Here is a 25150-nt window from a genome sequence, read left to right on the forward strand (position 1 = left end):
CGGCTGGGCTATCCCCTAATAATCTAACTCAGTTGCCATAGGAACAAAAACCATGACAACCAAATACACAACAGTAAGTTTAGGAGAGGCAGTGCATGGAGGTGAGCACTGTATCAAGTATGGCTCTTCAGAGGCTGTGGTGGGGACAAGGAGAGGCTGGGAGTGGGACGGAGATGATGGATCTGCCATAATACAGATCCACTTACTATTGGCCTTCCTTTGAAGGCTGCCTCAGCTCTAAGGCTGGAGTGGTAGGTATGGAGCAGCTATTACTTATTTTGCACTTTAAAAATGCCTTATAGGGAGAATCCTCCTCCCTTGCCCCGGTGGATTCCCTGTGTCTAGTCAACTTACCGAGACCGGACATGGGGTATAGGCTTTGTCCCTTATTTGGTGTGCAGGGTCTTGCACGGGCCCTTTTCACTGGGGTGAATTTCATTCTCAATGCACAAGTACCTCAAAGAGTTAATCTTGGATTAAAGATGTTGGGTGCAATTTTCAAATGTGCCTAAATGATTGAATGTCAGTGGGACCTGCGCTTCTAAAATCTTTTGAAAACCCATCAATTCTAGAAAAGAATCCATGTTATTAATGGAGAAGGGGAGTTTAAAAAAATAATTCTCCGTGATACCTTCCACCTAATGTCATGATTCCATGTAAAAAGACAACTCCTCTCCTCCCGTGCATTTCCCATCCTGCCAACGAGAATCCCCGTCAGAACGCAGGAGGTGCATAGCCACTGAATGAGTGTATTTAGCTTTGGCACAAATTTTCCATGGAGGGTGTCCCACCAATGTGGATTTTTATTGTTTTCTGATGGTGGTGTAACCCTGGAGATTTCTTTAAATCTCAAACACTCTCTATCTTATTTTCCAGGGAACCATTCTAAGGGTATGTCTACACTACCTGCCGGATCGGCGGGCAGTGATCGATCCAGCGGGGATCGATTTATCATGTCTAGTCTAGATGCGTTAAATCGACCCCCAAGCTCTTTATCATCAACTCCTGTACTCCACCGCCGCGAGAGGCACAGGCAGTCGATGGGGGAGTGGCAGCAGTCAACTCACTGCAGTGAAGACACCACGGTAAGTCAATCTAAGCACGTTGACTTCAGCTATGTTATTTACGTAGCTGAAGTTGCATAACTTAGATTGATCCTCTCCAGGAGTGCTGCCAGATTTTTTGGCGCCCTAGGCGGCAGAAGGTCCCGCCCCCGAAATGGTGCCCCCTACTGAGGCAGCGGAAGGTCCTGCCCCCAAAATACCAATGATGGCCGAGGCGGCCGAAGATCCAGCCGCCGCGGTCGCCGCCCCCCAAATGTTAGTGCCTTAGGCGACCGCCTAGGTCACCTAATGGGTTGCACTGGCCCTGATCCCCGCCCCCGCCCAGTGTAGACCAGGGCTAAGGGATGTACCTTCTCAGGCTGCTGTCCAGCTCATCTTGTTGGGATTGGCCTATCCATTGCATAGTCTCCGTAATGATTTTTTTAACAACTGTAAGACTTGCAGCATGTGGCTAGGTAGACAGCAGAGCTGGTTAATTGTTCGTTACCAATATTTGCTGTGAATTTTGGCCCTTTTGCAGCTAGTGAACCATTGACAAACTGATTCTGATTTGCTTCAGTCTTGTTAGTTACTTGTAAGTGCTCACCTAAGGCTTTGTATGAACAATTTTTCAGACTGCAGGTTCTTTGCAAACTGCTCACTTTGAGTGTTCTCCATTCACTATTTTTATTTGTGTTGTGCAAGTTGGTTGCCTAAGTCACATGGTATTGATTCTGACCACCGACTGGATGACTGAAACATTTTAAACAGGAGAATCACTTTCTGGTACAAATTTTTGAATAACAACTTGTGCTAAAATTTGTGAAACTTTTGGGATTCACAGGAATTTTAGCAAATTACCAGAAGTTGTCTAAATGCTAATGAAAATGAGTTATGTGACCCCCTTGAACCAGACATGTACTTTAATTCATGGAAACATTGCTGGGTCCATTTTTTCACTCTTTGACCAGTTCCATTAGGTAGCTTTTGACCATCACATGTAACTAATGGCATCAGATCAATGTCTCAGCTATAAGTGACTGATAAAAGTTATATGCATTCAACACATGTTTCAGGGGGCTCATTTAACACGAAGACAAGGTGAGGGCAGCTACTTATCACTCATGCCCTGCAGTGAAAAGAAGGAAAGTTAATCTCAACCTTTACCCACAGCACTTCATTACAGAGACCCAGCAGAGATTCATTGGCTTCACTGATGCATCCCCAGGCAGCTTCTGTGATTCACTGGGCTGCAGTGGCAGGTTTCTAATCACCAAACTCCCAGTGGAAGATTGGAACATCATTAGGAATGTCTGAGGTCATGAGGAAAATACTGTTTGCCCCACATGCTTAGTTCACTGAGTAGTTCAGAAATAATTAACAATTGAAACTATATGCCACACTAGGCAACGATGGCACAGGTGATGACTTCTGGCTCTGACAGTCAAATCCCAGCATGCAACCTGACACCTGTCAGGGCATAAATGTGCCAGCAGAGGCACAGAGAACAAAGGGCACCAAAAGAGGCACAGATCTATTTTGTCTCCATCACAAAGGCTCATATTATTAGAACCAGTCCTGTAGCTATGAGACACTGTGCAGCACTTCAGTAGCCAAAGCATCTTTCCCCAGCCAAGGAATAACTACAGATAAATTGTCTATTATTATTATTATTTATTATATATTTGTATTGCACTAGTACCAATGGTCTCCAACCAGGGTATGTAGCTGTATTATTATTTATTGGTATTGCAGTGGCAATTAGGAGCCCCAATCATGGACCGGGAGCCCTTTTTGCTAGGTGCTGTACAAACACAACCCAGAAAAGAGCAAGGATCTTACATTCTATAAGAAATGAACATAGAAAGAAGATAGGCAGAATTCCCATTCTTGAAGGCTGACGTTGTGGAGTGCTTTGGCAGCCCACAGCTTCACTGAGTGAATAGTGTTGTTCTTGTATCCTGGCCCTGTGTGTGGAGGTGTTCCCCTCCAGGTACCCCAAAGGCAATGGCTAGTCACCTACAGGCTTCCTGTCATGCCTTGGGTTATTCATGATGAATTTCTCAAGTGATGCATAAGATGTGGACTTCAGGCATTGAGTCAATGCGTGAATAAGTGAGTGAGGTCTGATTGGTTAAGCTGCTGCCATGGCTTGAATGTGCAAAGCAGAGGTACTTTAGGAGCTGCAGTTGCTAACAGAGATAGGTGTGGTCATCTTCTCCTTTTGTTAACAGTCTTTGTGTGGACATGCAATGTTATAACCAAAATCAAGTCTGAGTCACTGGCCACAAACCCCATGGAAATATGTCAATAGGAGCAGAATTGCCTGAACATTTTTCTGCAAACATTACATCTTCATCATGTGATACACATCTCTCTTTCAAGTTGAGGACAACAATAATATTTGGCTCCCAGGCACATTTCCAGCATATGAATGTACCATGTTTTCTTTAAGTTATGAGAAGAGAGCCAACAGCACACTGTGACCAGACCAGTTAGTTCAGTGTAAGTGATTTATCTTTGAGCACACATTGTGTAGGGAGAAAAAGGATATAGGCATGCCCTAGCAAAGTATCGAAGCCCATTTACAGATATCGTCGTGAGTTTACCATATGTGACGATAACATCCTTTTCGGTGCAGGATATAAATTGCTGTAGCTCCATTGACTCTTGCCACATCTGTACTCACAATAGATGCAGCGTGACACACTTATTTTATTAACATAAGAACACAAGAACGGCCATACTGGGTCAGACCAAAGGTCCATCTAGCCCAGTATCTGTCTTCCAACAGTGGCCAATGCCAGATGCCCCAGAGGGAGTGAACGGAACAGCGAATCATCAAGTGATCCATCCCTTGTCGCTCATTCCCAGCTTCTGGCAAACAGAGGCTAGGGACACCATCCATGTCTATGCTGGCTAATAGCCATTGATGGACCTATCCTCCAGGAACTTATCTAGTTTTTTTTTAACCCTGTTATAGTCTTGGACTTCACAACATCCTCTGGCAAAGAGTTCCACAGGTTGACTGTGCGTTGTGTGAAGATTGACTGTGCGTTGTGTGAATTATTCTAATTCAGCGGTAGGCTTCGTACTCCTTATGTGCTCATTGATTTATATTTCCAATATATTCGTGCATCTGACGTAGAGCCAGATTACAGGCCCTGTCCCAGTTGCTTCACCACTACTCCAGTGACCTAAAACATCCAAGCCAGTGTATCCTGCCACCCTGTGTAGGGGAGCCCGCACGAAGCATAGGGCTGCCATAGTGGTTCCTATGTCACATCCCTGCCAACCCCAGCTGTGATGTCACATACATACCCTGTAGTCCTCAGCTGCTAGCATGAGTCTTTGGCTTCTGCTGCAATCTAGTCAACAAGTTCAGCGGAGGACCCAGTAGAACCCCTAGATTGTGAACCTGATTAACAAAAGGCAGGTGTGCTCCCACCATCAAAGGAGTCGATGTCATCTCTGCTTGTTTCATTCATCCCATTAGCTTCACCTGTGTTTTATCTGAAATGATCTTCAACCAATTAACACTCATCTAAGCCCCAGTTTTGGCCAGGTGCTGGGAAAGCTGAAAGGCCAGAGTGTCATCAGGGGCACTGGGACCCCAGACACCTTTCTATCTCCCCGGTGGCACATTGAACAGGGACAGAACAGAACCCTGGAATATTTACCCCCTATTGAGAGACTCTGGGAGCAGATGAGCAATAAGACAACCCCGTAGATGCTTTCAGAAATAAAAAGAGCCTCTCAGGAGTGATTCCATCTATCCCTGCCAGGTTTCTCTGCAAACCTATTGACACCACATAGTCAATGGGATCAACGCAGCTGAGGGAGCTAAAAGAATCAACAGATGCTTGAGCTTTGTCCAGCCATATAGGGAGATCAGAGAACAACAAGTCTAGTGCAATCTCTGTTCCACACCCAGGTCTGACACCAGAGCGAAAGCAGAAAAGGAAATCTGAGGATAGTGCTAGAGCTGCTTTGCCCATAACTTCCTCAGTAATTCTCCCCACAACAGAATGGTTAGAGATGGGCCAGTAATGGGTGAGATTGTCAGCACTGACAAGTGCTTCTTGAGCATGGATCTAGCAGGCCCTCATTTGAGAGATTCTGGCATCTTGCCCTCCCAAAAGGATGCATGGAAAGTCTCCCTCAATGACAGACCCAAAGTCCCTCCACTGGGTTTTCCAGTCTGGAGAGGCAAGTCTTTAAATTGGAGATTGCACTCAGGGGAGAAGAAAGCTTTATTTGCATCCACCACAGCCAGAAACTGTTCATATTGGAGCACAGTCTTCTCCTTTCCATCTCATCTTTCTCTGCGTCGAGTGGATCTGTGAAAATGGCTCAAAGAAAGGGAATGTTTAGAGGCTACTGTTGGACTATTCAAGGACAAAGACACAGATTAACTGGAATTTCCCCAGGGTAAATTGTCAGCGCCATTTTTTTTCTGTACTATGGACCAATGAGTGAGAGATACCTGTTAGAAACAGGTACACCCAATTTCCTGCTATTGCAAGGGCAAGGGGTGGGCATTACTAGATCTCAGTCTTTCCTATCTTTTTGGTTTATGTTTGTGCAGCTCCATCAATTATGGCACCCAGAAAAAGCTAACATGGAACACATTCCAGGAAGCAAACTTCAGAAATGTCCCACGTTGTTATAATCACATCGTGAACAGATCTCAGTTACTGAATGCAAGTTGCTCCCCCACTCCAATACAAATGTCTCTTTTCCTTATCCCAAAGGGACCACCTGTATAGGGTGACAGCTGAGTTCAGCCTTCAGGACCCACTTAGTCCATGGGCTCTCTGCTAAGGCAGTCAAACTGGGAGGCAGTTAGGCCCTGATTTTCAGCAGTGCTGATTACCTGTAGTTCCCATTTACTTTAGCTGGAAATGTGAATACTCAGCCCCTCTGTAAATCAGGACCTTGTGCCTATCGTGACCTTGTGATGAGTGATATGAATGGACACCTGCCTGTCCACTAGGTGCTGGACTGAGACCATCAATTTATTTCACCAAGGCCATCAAATAGCCTTCAGATGACAATTTTACCCACCACCTCAGCCACTCAATTCCCCCCAAATCTTCCCTTTTAAGTCCTGACTCAGCAGTTTCCAACCTGTGAATTTTTTCTGTTTCCTTTTAAGGAATCTATGTTATCTCCCCTCCCCCCCACACACACCCTTTGGAAGTTCAATAAAAATGGACAAAATGAATCATCAAATTAGCTCCACAAACAGTCTGTTGCCAAGAAGCACGTATCCGGTTTCTTAGTCATTGTCCTCACCGGATGATCCAAAATATGTACTTTTGTTTTCTTAGTTTAGCAAGATTTTTATCGCTGCTCATTTAATTTATTTCTTTTATGAAAAGTAGAAAATAACGATTATGGGGAGTGAGGGGGATATTCCAGTCCTGGAACAATTTTAAAATGAAGGCCCAGACCTTCCACTCCAATGCAGTTCCTTTGTGCAGCTCCAGTGACTCAGAGGGGCTGGGGGAAGCCCTCCCTGGAATAACTCACTGTATGCTGGGCCCTCTCGCCCTGGGCAGCAGAGCGTGGTCAGAGCACACTCCTGTAACTTGTGCTGGAGACTGACACTGAATGAGAAGTTCGAAGAAACAGGATCAAAGTCAGCTTGACAATAAAAGTGAGCAATGAACCGGATGGCTGTAAGGTACCTTCCCCCGTCAGGTCCTGTGCTAAGTGTGGTTTGGCCAGACCCAAGGAATTAGGCCTTATGGCTCCTAAATTAATTTAATTACTATATGCGGTTTATCAGGCCTGTGCACTGGCCATGCTTCTCATGGGGTAGGGTGAGTGCTTTGTAATACTCTGCAGTCACCATTCTGAATGATCTAGGAGCTGCCTTGATGAGCTCCAAAAAGATTTCCACCCAGCTCTCTGCAGCCAGAAGGCAGATGAGATAGCTTTTGGGGTGGCTGGGAAGCACTGTGTCCCAACCACTATCCTACGCACTGCAGAAAATTTACTGTAAGGAACCAAACATAATGGATCCCAATCTCCTCTCCATTACACTGGTGCAATTCCATTGAAGTCAATGGAAAACTAAAGATGCTGGGTTGAGTTCTTCTATCGATTGCACCAGTGCCAATCCCCCACTCAGTTGGGTTGCCTAAGTGGAACCTGGCAGAGATGTTTGTCCTCATGCATTTTGGTGCATCTTATCTATTATCAGAACTGCCTCCTGAATACTGCATAAATATTGGTGGTGGCTTAAACACAGTACGGGGCCAATGACTTCAATGGAGCTATGCCACTTACCCACTAGCTGTGAATCTGGCCCATTGCACACAAGTTGCATAACATTTGGCCTCAGTTACCCATGCAGAGATGCCAGCTAGAACTCTACAAACCTTCTGTAAGAAAAAGCTAATGCAGATGAAATTCACACCTAAAATGTGTAGGTCATGTATGAGAAAGCAAAGCCATAATAGGACATTTCCTCTGACATCAGCCTTTATTCCCCATGTATCTAAATGGTTAATCTATCTAAGCAGGTAGGTAGACGCTTTCTTGCCTTCAGTAAAGTTTGGTTCCTGGAGGCAGACTTTTTTTTTTGCTGAGTGGCAGATAATTAGAAGGGTGGAGCGAGGCAGGAAACCACCGACACACCTTTGTCAGGACTTGTTTGGGAGCAAAGAAATGGGAACGGACAAGGGGGAGCGGGATAGAATACATTAACTACAAGAAGAAGTGAACATTCCTGGAGGATCACTCAGACTCAACACACCTTTGTAGGGATGTGGTATAAAGAGTAGGTGGCCAATTTTGATAGAAAGGAAACAGTTGAGGAGAAAGAGGGATTTCCAGTCTTTAATTGAAGAACCGTAGGTAAGTAACATAAAGAAGAAGAAATAAAGTGTCCTGTTTTTTTTCTAGGGGGAAGCCTGTATTCCTACTAGGGAAAAACCTGTATTCTCAAGTAAAATATAGGAAATGTACATTCTACTATGGGACATACAATGTAAAAAGACTATCAAATCTTTATGTTCTGGGTTATTTTGGTTTATACATTTGCAAGAGAGGGTTGCTTTTTAAATGGATGCTAAGTGAAAATGGTTGATGCTGAGAAGTGGGAAATATAAACCAAGACATAGGTATTTTTCTTTGAATATTAATTGTGAAATCATTATCCAAATAGGATGGTGCATAGATTGATGGTCTGTGTTAGGATCTGGAAGAAAGACTATCTACACTGCAAAATGCAAGGAGCTTTGTGATTGCTTTAAAAAATGAACATACTTGAAATGCATCAGAGGATTACGACAGGCTATATACTCTAGTGCTGGATGAAGAATCTGGTTCAGGGCATACTAGGGCACCAGGTGCATTGATCTGCAGTTCAGACAGCAATAGGTGCTACTTTAAAGTGGTGTTTTGTTCTGGAAGACTCCAACTTTGCTTTAAATAAAACAGTTCTAGAAAAGCAGAGTTATTTATCAGTAGTGAGTCATTTAGCATGAACTTTTGGACACGTTTGTTTGCTTTTAAAATTACAAGGCCAAGAATTATATCGCACTTTTTAAAGTTAGTTCAGTGAAAATCAGCAAATGTTTGTTTACCAATCACTTTTAATCCTTTGCACAGCATGATCTACTGATTAGAGCCTGGTTCTGTGAGTCAGGAGTCCTGTGTTCTATTCCTGTCTCTGAAACTGATGCTCAGTGGCAAGTCACTTCACCTTTTTGTGTCTCGGTTTCTCCATCTATAAAATGGTGATTATAGCAATTACCCACTTTTGGATCCACTGCTGGAGAGTGCAAAGTATTATTGCACAGGAATTTTTAACTCCCTCTTTACAATAGGAATGAGTGACTTGTGCAGAACAAAATGTTCTTGCTTTGAATTTTGGATCTGTTTTTCTTTGAGCAATGCAAGTAGGTGGACATATTATGCACTGCAAAGAAAATCCAGGCAGTGCCCCAAATCCTGCCATCAGAAACAACACACATTGACTGCAACAAGGCTGCTGCTGGGTGTTAGTGAAGAATCTGACCCTTACAACATATCTAAATCTTGGTCAGGCACCTCCTCCGATTCACCATTATTATCAACATTTAAATTAATCTATACAACAAGCAAACAGAACACACATAGGGTCTGATTCTGATCTTGCACTTCTGTAAATGCAGAATAACTTCGCTGAAGTCAATAAAGTTATTCTAGATTCATGCTGGTATGACTGAGAGAAGAATTTGACCTGCATTTCACTTAATTCAATGATAGCATAGTATATAGGCTGGGATATTTATTTTATTCCCCAAACCCTGAGCAGCATACTCACATTATCTGCAAATCAGGCACAGACGGGGAAGTATAATACACACTATGCAGTGGATTATGCTTCCACGCGAATGGATGCCATTAGCTAAGGCAAGAGTTCATGATCCTTTTCCCACTTAGACTAGCCAGATGTTTTCAGACCACACACAAATACTGCCTCAGATCCTGGAATCATTGAGATAAAAAATGACTTGACAATCAACTGAAATTGAATGGCTTTTAAAGCGGAATAGGATAGTCAGATTCCTAGACTGTTGGGTCAAGGTAAGCATATTGCTGTTTTGTTCTGATAGTAATCCAAGGACAGTGAAACCTGAAAAGGTTTGACTCGCAGTAAGGAAACACCTTAAAGCATGTTAGACATCAGGGAAGGAGTGGCATTTGTTTCTAAATGAAATCCTCAGTGTTGTTTACACAGCCTATTTTATCCACAATCAGTGAGTTTTGTGAAATTCTTCACATAGAATAGGATCAAAGGTTTTTGGCTCCATTAAACATTAATCTCACCATTCGATGAGAGTGTATTATTGCAGAAGAAGTACAGGTGGGGCTAAAAGGATAGTAATAGTAATAGAATGAAATTTAATAGTGAAAAATGCAAGGTCATGCATTTAGGGATTAATAACAAGATTTTTTGTTATAAACTGGGGATGCATCACTTGGAAGTAACAGAGGAGGAGAAGGACCTTGGAGTATTGGTTGATCACAGGATGACTATGAACCGCCAGTGTGATATGGCTGTGAAAAAAGCTAATGTGGTCTTGGGATGCATCAGGCGAGGTATTTCCAGTAGAGATAAGGAGGTATTAGTACCATTATACAAGGCACTAGTGAGACCTCGTCTGGAATACTGTGTGCAGTTCTGGTCGACCATGTTTAAGAAGGATGAATTCGAACTGGAACAGGTACAGAGAAGGGCTACTAGGATAATCCGAGGAATGGAAAACCTGGTTTATGAAAGGAGACTCAAAGAGGTTGGCTTGTTTAGCCTTACCAATAGAAGACTGAAGGGAGATATGATTGCTTTCTATAAATATATCAGAAGGATAAATACCAAGGAGAGAGAGGAGTTATTTAAGCTCAGTACCAATGTGGACACAAGAATAAATGGATATAAACTGGCCATCAGGAAGTTTAGACTTGAAATTAGACAAAGGTTTCCAACCATCAAAGGAGTGAAGTTCTGGAATAGCCTTCCACAGGGAGCAGTGGAGGCAAAAGACATATCTGGCTTCAAGACTAAGCTTGATAAGTTTATGGAAGAGATGGTATGATGGGATAGCCTAATTCTGGCAATTAATTGATCTTTGACTGTTAGCAGTAAATACGCCCAGTGGCCTGTGATGGGATGTTAGAAGGGGTGGGATCTGAGTTACTACAGAGAATTCTTTCCTGGGTGCCTGGCTGGTGAGTCTTGCCCACATGCTCAGGGTTTAGCTGATCGCCATATTTGGGGTTGGGAAGGAATTTTCCTCCAGGGCAGATTGGCAGAGGCCCTGGGGGTATTCAACCTTCCCTTTCAGCATGGGGCACGGGTCACTTGCTGGAGGATTCTCTGCACCTTGAAGTCTTTAAACCACAAGTTGAGGACTTCAGTAACTCAGACATAGGTCAGGGGTTTGTTACAGGAGTGGGCGGGTGAGATTCTGTGGCCTGTGTTGTGCAGGAGGTCAGACCAGAAGATCATAATGGTCCCTTCTGACCTTAAAGCCTATGAGTTTATGAGATGGTTTCCATCCACCTGACGTGAGAATGCAATAATATCTGATGTGAGAACAGAAATGATCAGTGTAGGAATTAACAGAATGTGCAACATCCATGGCTATTTTAAATTGTTTCCATTACAATATGCTTACATAAATATAAAATAACTTAAGATGTTCCCCTGTTGACAAGAAGTATGGGACAATGATTGTTAATGTTGCATGCAAGTAATATCTAGTTCCTAAAATAAGCAGAGGGATTGGAATATCCATCTAATCAAGGCACCTGAGATTGGCTGAACATACCTAGGTGCTTTATCATTTGAACTGTAAAGTAAGCATAAAGGGCCAGCTGCCGTGGAACTTTTCCGACGTTGATGAGTGTACATCGCATACAAAGACCAGTTAAATAGCTTATAAAACTGTATATAAAATATCAGAGAGAAAATGTGTGAGAGAGAGAGTGATTATCTGCAATATATTTGCATGGACACCCAGTATGGCTCAACCATTATAATAATAGTTTGCACACTAAGATTATATCTACACTGCAAAGAAAAACCTGTGGCACCAAGTCAGAGCCCAGGTCAATTGAGCTGGCCTCCCAGGACTCAGGCTTTGGGACTGGAAAAAGCAGTGTAGACGTTCCTGCTTAGCCTAGAGCCCAGGCTCTGAAACTAGGGTGACCAGACAGCAAATGTTAAAAATCGGGACAGAGGGTGGGGGGTAATAGGAGCCTATATAAGAAAAAGACCTACAAATTGGGACGTCTGGTCACCCCTATCTGAAACCCTCCCCGATCCCTGGGTTTCGGAGTGTGGCTCCATCCTGAGCAGGAATGTCTACACTGTTACTTTTAACCCCGCAGCCTGAGCCTGGGTCAATTGACTGCGATTCAGTGCCGTGGGTTTTTCTTTACCATGTAGACATACCCTATATAGTAGGTAGACCACCCTCCGTTCCCACTGAAATCAAATTGAGCTGAGGGGTTGCCTCTCAGAGAGCACTCAGCCGCTCACATGATGGGACCCATACATTGATGTCAACGCATTTTACAAAGGTGGGCAACTATCAACATCCCCATTTTTACAGATGCACGGAGGTGAAATGTCTTGCATGGGGCTCATACTGTGAGTCAATGACAGAGCCAGTGAGAGAACTCCCAGTCCCATGTCTCTTCTTCACTTGCCAGATCCCTGGGGCTGCTAGGGACCAGTTCAGTCCCCAGCGTAAGCCAAAGCATCCTTAGGGCCATTGTGTGAGAACTATGATGTTTCACAAGTCTCTTCTTGTAGCTCAGAGATAGCTGCAGATGGTTTCTCTGATTTAACAGAGCTATTCCATTTTGTCTCAGACATCGCCCGTAGCTATATTTATGTGAATCCAGACAGAAGGAGTTGGTGCAGGAAGTCAGCGCTGGCAGCGACTGAAGGTCAAGTTGTGTAGCTGTGCTGGAGAGAGGGCTGGTAATTGTATTAGTGCCACTATGGAGGGGATAAACCTGGTATATGGAGCAAAATGCACCTGCAGTCAAAGCTGGTATTAGGGATTTATGAGTTATCTGCAAGGATATATTTTAATGTGTTCTCCTTATTTTACCTGTACAGTGTTAAAGCAGAATGTTCTCAATTCTTGAGAGGAGGGGTGGCTAACTTACCCCCTGTTTATGTTGTTTTCTGCCATTGTTAAACTCGGGGGCAGCTTACGGGTGGTGGAAAAGGCTAAAGTGTTGCAAAGCCAGGGACAACAGTCTCCAAAAGTCAGTGGTGCTGGCCAGAAAGCTGGCCGAGCCAGGAAGTGAGCTCAAAGAGCACATCCACAGCTTCCACCCTCTGAGCTGAGTGCAGTGACATTTAAAGCTACCCGCAAGTGTTGGTGGAAATTCAAAGGAAGGAGGGCGGTGGAGACACCAGCCTCTCCTCGTAGTGAATGGTCCAGGGCTTCCCTGGTGCAGAGAGGTGTAAGTCACACCCTGGAGAAGGAAGAAGTCTTTTTTCCCACACCTAGGCCCCCATCCCACTAAACTTAACGGGAGTAATTTTACTCATGTGAGTCAGCCCATTGAAGTCTCAACTCCTGGTGATTTCAGTGGGAGTGGTGAGCCGTTGTGTGGCGTGGATGTAGTTGTTGTGTAAGGACTTGAGTGTGGTGGTGGGATGGCTCACGTCAGTACAGGTATGCACGTGCTAAAATGAATGTCCTGGGTTCTAGAACAGAATGCCAAACTTTTGAGATTCCAGATCCATTTCTTTCTGGGAAAATGTGAACTGCCTTTAATTCCCCTCCACCGTACCCCTGCTAGATCTAGAACCAGAGGCTGAGTCATTCATAGCCACGTAGGTGATTTCCAATTCCCCAGGCAGCTGGAAATCTCAGCCTGAATCTTTATTTATCTGGTAGCACAAATTTCCATTTCATGTGAAAAATATCTTGTTTCAAAATTAAATTTCCATTGGAGACAAAATAGTTTAAATTAGACGATAGAGGAAAATTATTTCACCATACCCTAAACTGAAACTAACGTCACAGGGGCTTGCAGAAACCAAAATCCCCCTGAGCTTTCTCTAGCTACGATACACAAGAGGCCTGATGCTGCGAGATACTGGCCCCATGTGACTCCCATGGGAGCCAGGAAGTGGTTCCCTGCTAAGGGTTGTGTGCCCACTGCAGTTGACAGGATCAGGCCAATGGTTTGGTTGGGTTTATATGTAGGAACAAAGAAGAAGACAAGGGGATTTCAGTGGGAGGTACACCGCTACCTCGATATAACGCTGTCCTCGGGAGCCAAAAAATCTTGCCGCGTTATAGGTGAAACCGCATTATATTGAACTTCCTTTGATCCCCTGGAGCACTGCTTTACCGCGTTATAACTGAATTCATGTTATATCAGGTCATGTTATATTGGGGTAGAGGTGTATGTGCCTAAACAGCTTTAAAAATCTGGCCCAGGTTAACTGATGATTGAAAGAGGGCACATTCTCCATGAGCATGCTATCATTTAAATTGAGCTGTGTACGGCCCTTCCTAAGATCTGTTCTGAACAATTACATAAAGTATAGGGTAGAGGAATAACTACCCTGTTTCTAATCAGAGTGATTGATAGATATTTTCCTTTCTAAACCCATCCTGTCTGTTTTCCTAGGCAGTTTTGTACCTAGCAGGAGATATTTAAAGACAAGCCATATCAAATGGGAAAGGTGAAATTTGTCAGTGACATTACAGCACCTTCTCCCTTCAGGTATTGTGTCTGATTCTCCACTGTCTTTTGCACGGTGGCATCATTTACATATATGCAAAATGAGGATAACATGCTGTCCTGTCAGGGTGGTGGGGTTTCACCCTCGCTTTTCAAAGGTGGAAGTAAAGACACCATGTGCAAGGCACTGAAGAATCCAACCCATAAACTGTAAAGTGAACCACATCTGTGCTTGAGGGCCTTATCCTGAGCTCTCGCTCAAATCAAACACCTGTGATCTTGGTGTCGAATTTTGCCCAAATCTTGTGCAGAATCAGCCCTTAAATATGGTGCTTTCTATATGTCCAAGTCTTCAGATAAGATGGAGTTAGCAGTGGAGAGAGTTCACTTGCAGATTTGGCTGCCATGCTTTTCATAGATTAAAATTTCATTTTTAGCATTTGGGACTGCTCCTCAGACGCGGTGAAATCTCTTCTGAGTAAAACTGGGACTGAATAACTGCATTGTTCTTTCTCACAGGGGGATTTTTCTCCCGGCTGATGTTTGTTTTCCTACCAGCTGCAGTATTCTTGGTAGTACCGGTGTGTTATGAAACCTAGGCAGACTGTACTATGGCTGCCTGGGATTATATTTTTGACTAGAGAAGGATACAAGGCATTAAGTTGGGGTGGTATTTCAGTAATGACTACAGCTGTCTCTGCACTTAAGCTATTTGGCAACGAGTTCCAGTGGTAACAAGGGTGGAATCAGTAGGGTAGACAAAACTTCTGCAGCGGCCTGTGTTTTTAACCCTGCTCAGAGCAGATATGTGGGGCTGGGGTTTGGATCTTGTGTTTTGATTTAAGCCAGTGGCTCTCAAACTTTTGTACTGGTGACCCCTTTCACATAGCAAGCCTCTGAGTGCAACCCCCCTTATAAATTAAAAACAATTTTTTATATATTTAACATCATTATAAATGCTGGAGGCAAAGCGGAGTTTGGGGTGGAGACTGACAGCTCACGACCCCCCCATGTAATAACCTCGCAACCCCCTGAGGGGTCTTGACCTCCAGTTTGAGAACCCCTGATTTAAGCTTACCTCAGAGACAGGGCTGGAGATAAGCAATTACAGAGATACGTTAAAGTCATGAGATTTGGATTTGATCCAGATCTAAACTCTCCCTATGTTTCAAGCCAGTTCACTCGCATCTCTATTGTTGGCTTTATCATTCTATCCTTCTCACTGTGCCTTCCCTGTGTCCTCCTGGAACATCAGGGCTTGTTGTGTGTGAACTGCCCGGGATGGCTCTTGGAGTCAGCCCTGAGCTTGCTGGAACACTGTAGGCTCCTACTGTTTCAGAGGGAGGAAGATGCCAAGCAAGCCAGTAATACTCATGTGACACTGTTAAACGGGCGGAAAGCATGGGGTCCAGTTGGAATGCCCTCTGACTGTGATGATCTCTCTGTGGCGAAAGTGACCAGCCATTAGATGTCCCTGGCACTTTACACACTGAAAGACTGTCTATAGGGCAGGAAGAAAATAACCCCACTCTTTCACCCTTAGGCCATGCAATTGTAAATACCACTAAACTCCCTCTTTAATAATTCATGCCATTAATTTCCACTGGACGCCAAGATACATGGGATGCATTCATAGGGACCACACAGGCACATCTAGGGAGCCACAGCGCTGTATGGGTATCAGTTTGGTGGACATACTTGCAATGCTGCCTGGCTCTGGATAGATATAACTTATATGGACATACCCTGTGCTTCTATATAGGGTCCTTCATGGGCTACATTACTGGACCTACACTGTGTATCCATAGAGCCATGCATGTGATGGACAGAGGCTGGATTTCTGTAAGGTCATATGGATGGATCTACATTGTACATAGGATGAACTGTACAGGGTGGATCTGTATTATACAGTGTGGATCCACATCGTACATGGTCCATAGCGCAGTTAACAAAAATCTAATATCTCCAGAATTTCCCCTTTCTATGGAGACATTGAGTGACAAGTGAGAAAACAAAGAGAAAAAAATGAATTATGCTGGCTTTTAAATATTATGGGCTGCAAAATCTTCAGCTGGCAAAGATGTAAGCTGGTGAGTGAGCGCATCAAATAAAGTCCCTCAGCAAGTCCTTGAGCGCTAAGCGGCATAGGTAGTGACAAAAGAAACAGAGATTTGAAGAAGGAAAGAGCCCCACTCAGGCTCCAACCCTTCCAAGAAATAGATGGGGTGGTCTGCACTAAGGTCCTTTGAGTGTCTGAGCAAACCATTCATTGCTGCTTCATCACCCACTTGGATACATTTGGGGCTGTCAGCCAGCTGATAGCATGACCGGGCCTCTACCTGCAGCAGGGGTAGGCAACTTATGGCACGTGTGCCGAAGGCGGCACGCAAGCTGATTTTCAGTGGCACTCACAGTGCCCGCGTCCTGGCCACTGGTCCAGGGGGCTCTGCATTTTAATTTAATTTTAAATTTTTCTTAAACATTTTAAAAACCTTATTTACTTTACATACAACAATAGTTTAGTTATATATAATAGACTTATAGAATGAGACCTTCTAAAAACATTAAAAATGTATGACTGGCACGCAAAACCTTAAATCAGAGTGAATAAATGAAGACTCGGCACAACACTTCTGAAAGGTTACCGACCCCTGACCTACAGCATGTCCTAGTGCTGATATTGAACGACTACAAAACAGTGTCCCTTTCAATGAGGTCTCTGTGCTTTCCCCTCAGGTGGTGATGGTATGGACTCAGTAACGAAGAAAACCAAACGGGATGGAACAGAAGTCACCGAAAGACGTAAGAAAAGCTTTTAAAACAAAATCTCATCGTCAGAGATGGGACCCAACCACAAAACTCAGATCCAAACACCCTGAATTTTAGAGGGGGTTAGAATTCGAACCTAGATCCAGAATTGAATTGTGCAGCTATCTCAGGTCTCAAAGCCTGAATCTTCCCACAATGTGGAACAGCATGAGTTCCTCAGAGGCCACATCGTACATTCTGGAGTGTAACCCATGCCCGTTTGGTGTGGCTCTCTGTCCCCCTCTAGTGGCAGCTAGACCAGCTAGAGATTTATGAGTCTGCCACACCCTTGGCTAAAAGAGAGGTGACTTTTAGCTTATGCAGTAGAGATGGGGTAGACAACAGATGGATCGTGGCCAAATCTGGGCCTCCAGATGCTTTTGAACGGATCCAGAAATCTTTTTATTTACTTATTATTACCATTATTGTTATTACTATTTTTTCATTATTTTCTCTGGAGTCTGGACCTTGACTATACCTTGTCCAAGAAATTTTGGACCTTGAAAAAAAATAGTTGACTACCCCTGCAGTAGAGGCTAGTATGTTAAGCTCCAGAGATCCCAGGTTTGATCCCAGCCAACAATGACCGGGGTCTAGCAGCATTACAAGTGAGGGCTTATCCAGGGTATCAACTGGGAAGTCTCTGAAGCTCGGGATGCATTTCCTCAACTAGGGGAAGTACGTAACCCAGGCATGCTTGGTGTGGCACTCTGTCCCCCTCTAGTGGCAGTGAGACCAGCTAGAGATTGATGAGTCGGCTACAGCCTTGGTTAAGAGAAAAGTGTCTTTTAGCCCATGCAGTAGAGGCTCATGCGTTAAGCTCCAAAGGTCCCAGATTTGATCCCGTCCGATGACGACCAGGGTCTACCGGCATTACAAGAGCATTTAGAGGGCCCTTTATAATTCACCACAGAGATAGCCTTGGTGGTTGAGGCACTCTCCACTCTGGAGACCTGAGTGCTGATTCTGCCACAGACATTTTGTGTGATCTGAGGCTTAGATGTTTCAGTGCTATATCTGTAAAATTAACATAATAATCCTTCCCTTTTTCACAAGGGGTTGTTGTGAGGCCAAGTTGATTAATGTCTGTGAGGAACTCAGCTACTGCAATGACAAGCACCAGAACAAAGCCTACAAACAGAGTGTGTGCTACCACAAAGCCAGCTGGAAAGCCATTTGGCTCTATGGTCTTAAAAGTTTTTTCTTTATTCAAGTCCCATTATTCCATAGACGTGAAATAAAACTTGCACCTTGCTTGGCTAGATTTCAGGGCCATAACCTCACCGTTTTCTTTCCCCAGTTATTACAGAGTCAGTAACCACAAGACTGACGTCCTTACCACCAAGTAAGTAGACATTTTACATTGTGCTGTCCATCCTCAGCGGTGTGTGTGTGTGTGTGCACATGCGTGCAATTTATGCGTGTTGGTGCGATTTTCACAAGTCCTCATGTATCAGTGCATCAGCCTCAGAGAAGCACTGTGCAGATCTGAGAACCCCTTGCCTCCCAGAAAAAGTGCTTCTTGATCATTAGAATAGACAGGGTTTGGGGGCCCATTTGAGTTTGAAAGAAAGGAGCAAGGGATGGTCTGTGAAGGGTCCTAGACCAGATCTATCCAGGGATTACGCCAGGGTGCGGGGTTCCAGAGCAGGAGTGGCTCCCAGGGATGAGGCCGAGAAATGTTAGGCCCATAGGAAACTAAGGACACCCAAAAAAGAAAATCAGAAAAGGGTGTCACTGGCTGGGGATGGGACAAAGACAGAGTGGCTATGGGGTGTGCTGATTTAGCTCATCTCCACAGCAGCTGCCACGGGCAGGGCTCCTGTATCTCCCCCAGCTTCTCTTCCGCCAGCAGAAAAATGTCTACACTACAGCCTATGTCAGCAAAACGTACGTCGCTCAGGGCTGTGATGCTTCCACCCCTCTGAGCGACATCAGTTATACTGACACTCGTGGGCACAGCGCTATGTTGGCAGGAGAGCTTCTCCTACCGACACACCTTCTTCCACTCGCAGAGATGGGGTTTCTATGCCAATGGGAGAGCTCTTCAAAACATAGAGCCTCTTCAAAACATGCGCTGTCTCGGCACAGCTGCACTGCAGCAGTGCTGTACATATAGAAACGACCTTAGGGAGCACAGCGGCAGCAAAACCTGCCTTCCCTCAAGGTGAATCCCCTCGGGGCACATAAAGGGTCAGTTATTCCTCCCTTTACCATCCTGGGTGAATCTTGTGTGCTCTTGGCATCAGCGTGCAATTGGTTGATAAGAGACTTGCTGAAACCAGGATGGAAAGTGAAGATGATCTGAGCACTTTCCTTGCCGTGGCAGCTGGATTGTCAGAGCCCGGAGAAAGAGAAGAGGTTCCGGCTGGCTGGCTTCCCCAACACTGATAACTCCTTCCAACTACTGTACATGGTTCCAAAGACACCTCCTCAGCCATGGCCCTGGCTCTGTAATGGAGCGTAACACCAGCTGTGGGTGCCAGGTGCCTCATCCTGCAGCTTCTTTTGCTCTTGTCCTCATCTCTTCTGGCCACAGAAAGTCTCATTGTGTGCTTGTCTCTCACAGAAGGAGGGAGCGGCACAGGGCACAAAACAGCCCACGGCGGAGGGAGTGGAATGGAAAAGAGGACTTTCACCCATGGCAGCAGCTACGTGACTTCAAGTAGGTAGCGATGAACTGGAGAGTGAATGAACAGAAAGCAAAGGCAGCTTCACGGGGGTGGGGCGAAGGGGCAGGGACTGGGTCCAAGCCAAGGGAAAACACAGAAAATATTCATGGGGAAGTGGCTTTGTCAAAATTGATATTTTCCATGGGGAAAATGTTTTCCATGAAATTTTTCAATTTTCCTCTCGGAAGGATCAAGAGAAGTGTCGTTTCCACATGTCGGAGTTTTGTTTCGTTCGCAAACGCAGTATTGTCCTTTCTGATGTTTCAGTTCTAACCTTTGGAGAATTTTTTGTCTGGCGAACATTTCCAGCGTTTCGACTTTTTGTTCTGGTTCAAAACAGAAAATCACCTCAAAATTTCCCATGAAAGGCAGATTCTGTCTTTCAAACTGTTCGAGCACTTCGAAAGGTCGGGCACCAATTATCTGGAGATTTGCTTTCTGTGCCACAATCACATTTTCTAAAGGCAACTGTGCAGTATGTGGAGGAACGGGGAGGAGTAGAGGGGAAAGTGAGTACCCCTGTCCTGGCCCTTGCTCATCCTCTATTGAGATCCCTAGGAAAAATTTTGTAGTGATAATCAAGATGGCCCATTGTAGACAGTTGACAAGAAGGTGTGAGGATACTTAACATGGGGAAATAGATTCAATATGTGTAATGACCGAGCCAATCCCAGTCTCTGTTCAAACCCAAGTTAATGGTATCTAGTTTGCATATTAATTCAAGCTCAGCAATTTCTCATTGGAGTCTGTTTTTGAAGCTTTTCTGTTGCAAAATTGCCACCTTTAAATCTGTTACTGGGCCGTCTTGATTAACACTACAAAAGTTTTTTTTCTCCTGCTGATAATAGCTCATCTTAATTAATTAGCCTCTTACAGTTGGTATGGCTACTTCCACCTTTTTGTGTTCTCCGTATGTATATATATTTCTTACTATATGTTCCATTCTATGCATCTAATGAAGTGGGCTGTAGCCCACGAAAGCTTATGCTCAAATAAATGTGTTAGTTTCTAAGTTGCCACAAGTACTCCTGTTCTTTTTGCTAATACCGACTAACATGGCTGCTACTCTGAAACCTTACATTTACAGGTGGGCCTGAACCCAAACCAGCCTACAACCCTAGCCAGATTCCAAGATCTCCCATCTATGGGGATGTGTCTGGTTCCTCAAACCTGGGCACAAACCTGCTCCTATTGATGTCGGTTGCAAAACTCCCATTGGCTTCAAAGGTAGCAGGGTGTGTCTCTCTACAAGGAGCTGAACTAAAACCACAGATATAAGCATCCCCTGAACTTTGGAGAAGCTCAACAGAGCCAGATCCAAACTTTGTGGCTTTAGCCCATCACTAGCCCTAACCTATCTCTGTAACTCAGTGTGAGGTCCATCCACGCCAACACAGAAGAGTATAGGGCACCACTTTACATGTATGAGGCATTATCTTTACTTTCTGAGGGGCTTTTGTTTTACCTATAGGTGGAAGTGGTCGAATGAATTCGTCCTCCTCCTCTGGCTACAGGCAAACCCCTTCTCCCTGCTCTACTCTCCCCAAATCACCTGGCTCAACCTTTGAAAGAAAAACCTATGTCACCCGCAATGCAACATATGAAGGTATCGTAGAATCTGTCATAGAGATGGGGAATTAGAGGTGCCCTGCTAGGTTGTCTTGTCAGTTCCAACCTGCTAATGCAGGATTGTCCCCTGGAGCATAAATCCCAATATGGAACAGTTATGGACTAGACCACAAGGATGCACTTTAATGAAAATTACCCACAAGGTCCTATTTATAATTATGTGCATCCAAATAAGGTTAATATCTTATTGTGGTTGGAGGATGACAGCAGCTCATCAGTATAATACTCAGTAGTTCTTTTTAAATGGAAATCTTTGTTACCCCGTCGCTGCCAATACTTAAGACTTGGTAGATACGGACATGATATATTAAACAACCTCTTAATGACTTTGGGGCATAAATATTTGGCAAAGCTTTAACATGGAATCTTTTCTTCTTCTGCAGGGAGCTCCAGTGCAAATTCTTCTCCTGAATTCCCTAGAAAAGAGTTCGGTATGTTCTTATATTACTGTCACTGCGAATGTCAGGCTAAGGGCATGCATGTTGGCTGCTCTATGGCCTCTGGCATGACACATTACTGGAATACATGAATCAATAAAAATAATGCCATGCACATGACGAATTGTGAGGAATAACGATTCTGGAAAGTCTGCCCATTGGGAAGGGATTCGCAATATCTTATTATGCCCACAACTTCTCCTCTGCTTGGGGCTTCTCATGCAGCCAGTACAGACACATACATCTCTATGACATGAGTGGAGTTACTCCAAATTTATATTAATGTAACTGAGAGCAGAATTTGATCAGTGTTTGTCTTTAAAGACCATTTCTTTAATGCTCTATTGTAAATCTGCTATCCCCAACTTTGTGCTGGTGATCTTCACTTTAAGGGGAGAGCTCATTGAGTTTCCTGCCCCTCAGCTGAGTATTAGCACCCGTCAGTGCAATCCAGGCATTATTATTATTCAGTGAGATATTGTTGTATGCACACATCCCCTGGTTCTTTTCCAAGTTGGCTTCTGATTTACCATCAAGTTTCTTGATAGGTCATTAGGGGCATTCGCCAACCGTGGATGTGTTGAGGGAATTATTAGATGATCCAGAAGTACTAAGAACTGTATATTTTCAGTTAAACATGCAGTGACCTAAGTGATGGTAACCAAAATATTTGGGGATTAGCATCTCCATGCCATGCCCCAGCTAAACAGAGCAACTGTACAACTCACATAAGAAGCTTCATCCCTTGCATTACTTTTCAAATGTGTTACAGTTGATAGAGTCTAAAATTGCTTTTCTCTGATTGGTTTTCACAGCATCGTCCAATACCAGAGGGCGGAGTCAAAGCCGAGGTGAGTTGGAATATGCTTTTTGGTGACCCCTTGTTCCTCCTCCTGCTTCTCTGGACCAGTCCCTCGTCTGGTGTACATCAGTTTGACTCCAGGGAAGTCAATGGAGCGACACGTATTTATACCAGCTGAGGATCTGGACCCCTGAGATTTGGGCAGTTGTACAAACAAGTGCAATGAACAAAATGGAAAAATCAACAAGGTGAAGAAATCAGGAGTGGAGGATGTGAGGAGTTCTTCATAAGGATGAGCTGGGGAGTTGGACAGCTGAGGGTGTTAGAAATAGGCCAAAGAGATTTTCATCTTTAGTTCAAAGCTGGGCCAAGGTCATGATCCAGGTTTTGTGTCCAAAATCTGTCCGCACTCTCTTTTCCCTCTCTCTGTCTTATGTACACATCACTTTTAATAAATCTATCTATCCATCTATCTATCTAGCCATTCATCCATCTGTATATGACCCCATCACTATAATAGCTCCAAAGTATTTAAATATGGAAATAACAATAACCTCCTTCATCTTCCTTTCACTGAGATCTGTTATATGAGACAGTAACTACATTTCCCTAAGAGGTATGCCCTAGTGGACGGGATGGCTAGGAAATCACTGAAGCAGTGTGGTCCATTTAGACATCTTCTTGTAAAAACTTGATTTGCTTAAGCTGTTAAATAGAATTTCCCCCCTTTTCTTTCGCTAATTAATCAGCCGTTTGGGGAAAAGTTGGATATAATTGATACCGAAGAGCTTAATTTATATTCCCAGCTGGTGAGAAAGCAACAGTACAAAACATTTTACCACATTCATATGAGCTGTGGCTATAAATCAAAGGGCATTGTTACGGCTCCTCCAGGAGAGCTTAGCAATTGCCAATTACTTCTACCTGAGATCTTTGCAGTCTCTCCCAGCATTCTAGAAACCTGAGATCTCTGGGGAATCTTCCCACACATCATAAAGCAGACACAGTAGGATCATGCTCCAGCTTTTCATATTGCTTCAAAAAAATAGCCCCAATCTATCATCTTCTCCACACAACTGCCAAAAGAAATGTTTCTTTCTAGTACACACACTGTTAGGTTTCATCTGGAGGAACATGTGTCAGGCAGTCCGGCTGGCCAGCTGGCTCCTGGACCACCAGATTTAAAGTTTGTTTCAACTCAGTCAGTTTAACCCTATATTCTCTCATGCTGGAGAGTAAAACCCAGTAATAAAACTGCCTTTTGCAACCTGGCTATTTTATTTCAAAGCACTTTTGGATCAAGCAGAACCCAATAAAAAATTATATGGGAAAGTCTTCAGGAAATGAGCCACTAGAGAAGTTGTCAAATAGTAACAGACCAGTCCTTACACAGGTAAATCTCCAAGTGAAGAAAATGGGAGTTTTGTCTGAGTGACAGCTGGAAGGACTAGAGGCCCAATGCAATTAGTCATCTTTTAAAATTCAGAAGTCCCTTGTGACTCTGTTTGTTCTCACATTAGGATAACGAAAGAAACGTAATTAACTAATAGATGTGAATGAGAATATTCATGTGACTAAGGGCTCCAAGATTGGACCTTATATTAACGTCACACCTCCCTAATGAGGTACATAAGATGCTATGCAATGTAACAAAAATCAGTGCGTTATGATTATTTATTAATATATTTATATGGTACCAAGAATGGCTAACAAAACATTGTGAAAACTTAAAGGGCAATACTTCTCAGTGGGAGTGAAAGTATCAGAATCTGGCCCAAAAGTCAAAAGCTACTTCTAAAAATTCAGATCGATAAAACCAATCCATCAAGCCGTGCAAGCTGCCCAAAGCTAACAGGTAATAATGTATACGGGCAGTGAAAAGTGGGGAATTAGCTTTTGCAGCCTGCTCATGGCACCAGTTCATCTTGCTCTGTATTCATGACCCTCTTTTCTTGTGCAGAGAGCGAAATCCGAGTACGACTCCAGAGCGCTTCTCCCTCGACCAGATGTAAGTGTCCCTGCTGTTGTTTGAGAGTGAACGTGGGGGCCTGGTTTTCCCCTCCTAAGGGGTAGCCCTCAAGAGCCAACTCTGATGCTGACCATTTTGGCCTTGAGGATATTTCTGCTCTAACTGTCCAGTGGCTTCTCTGGGGCTGAGCACTCAGGTGGCACATGGGGTGTCATAAAATGTGCGTGCAGTGATGAGAAACCGCCTCCCTTCACTCTCTGCAAGTAATTTTAATTTAAAGTGTGAAGAGCGAGGAAGTTTGCTGTGGGCTAGACCTGTATTTTGCCAGGGCAGTTTTATTTAGCCTGAATGAGTCGCTCTTGGGTAGAATCATTTTGCCAATTGCTCCTCTCCTCACGAAGGCCCCAATCCTGTTCCCATTGGAGTGGCTGGCAAACCTCCTATTGAGGTCAATGATGAAGGACCCTAGGTCCTCACTGCTGACTTCAGTTTGCCTCCCTATGAAAGTGAGGGGCTTTACAAGAGTTCTTTGGTCTTGGTGTTAGTGCTGTGCTGTTACTAGCGTGAGCCTG

The 25150-nt window shown here is 44.1% G+C and overlaps 1 protein-coding gene across 7 annotated transcripts in view; it reads left to right on the plus strand.

The window, feature by feature from the left end:
* COL17A1 (collagen type XVII alpha 1 chain) overlaps nt 1-25150 on the plus strand; it is a 74337-nt gene that overhangs the window by 2900 nt on the left and 46287 nt on the right. For 3 of the 7 annotated variants that reach the window (XM_045022667.1, XM_045022673.1, XM_045022674.1), the window contains exons 1-9: nt 113-255; nt 877-1085; nt 16998-17063; nt 18370-18414; nt 19639-19734; nt 21213-21347; nt 21754-21801; nt 22623-22658; nt 24570-24617. In XM_045022667.1, the coding sequence (XP_044878602.1) occupies nt 17009-17063; nt 18370-18414; nt 19639-19734; nt 21213-21347; nt 21754-21801; nt 22623-22658; nt 24570-24617 (463 nt within the window). In that variant the 5' untranslated portion in view covers nt 113-255; nt 877-1085; nt 16998-17008. Of the gene's footprint in view, nt 1-112; nt 256-876; nt 1086-12467; nt 12532-16997; nt 17064-18369; nt 18415-19638; nt 19735-21212; nt 21348-21753; nt 21802-22622; nt 22659-24569; nt 24618-25150 lie in introns of those variants that run through there. The other 4 variants (XM_045022669.1, XM_045022671.1, XM_045022670.1 and 1 more) reach the window with 4 other exon arrangements.

This window comes from Mauremys mutica, chromosome 7, assembly GCF_020497125.1.
Source record: "Mauremys mutica isolate MM-2020 ecotype Southern chromosome 7, ASM2049712v1, whole genome shotgun sequence".
NCBI lineage: Eukaryota > Metazoa > Chordata > Testudines > Geoemydidae > Mauremys > Mauremys mutica.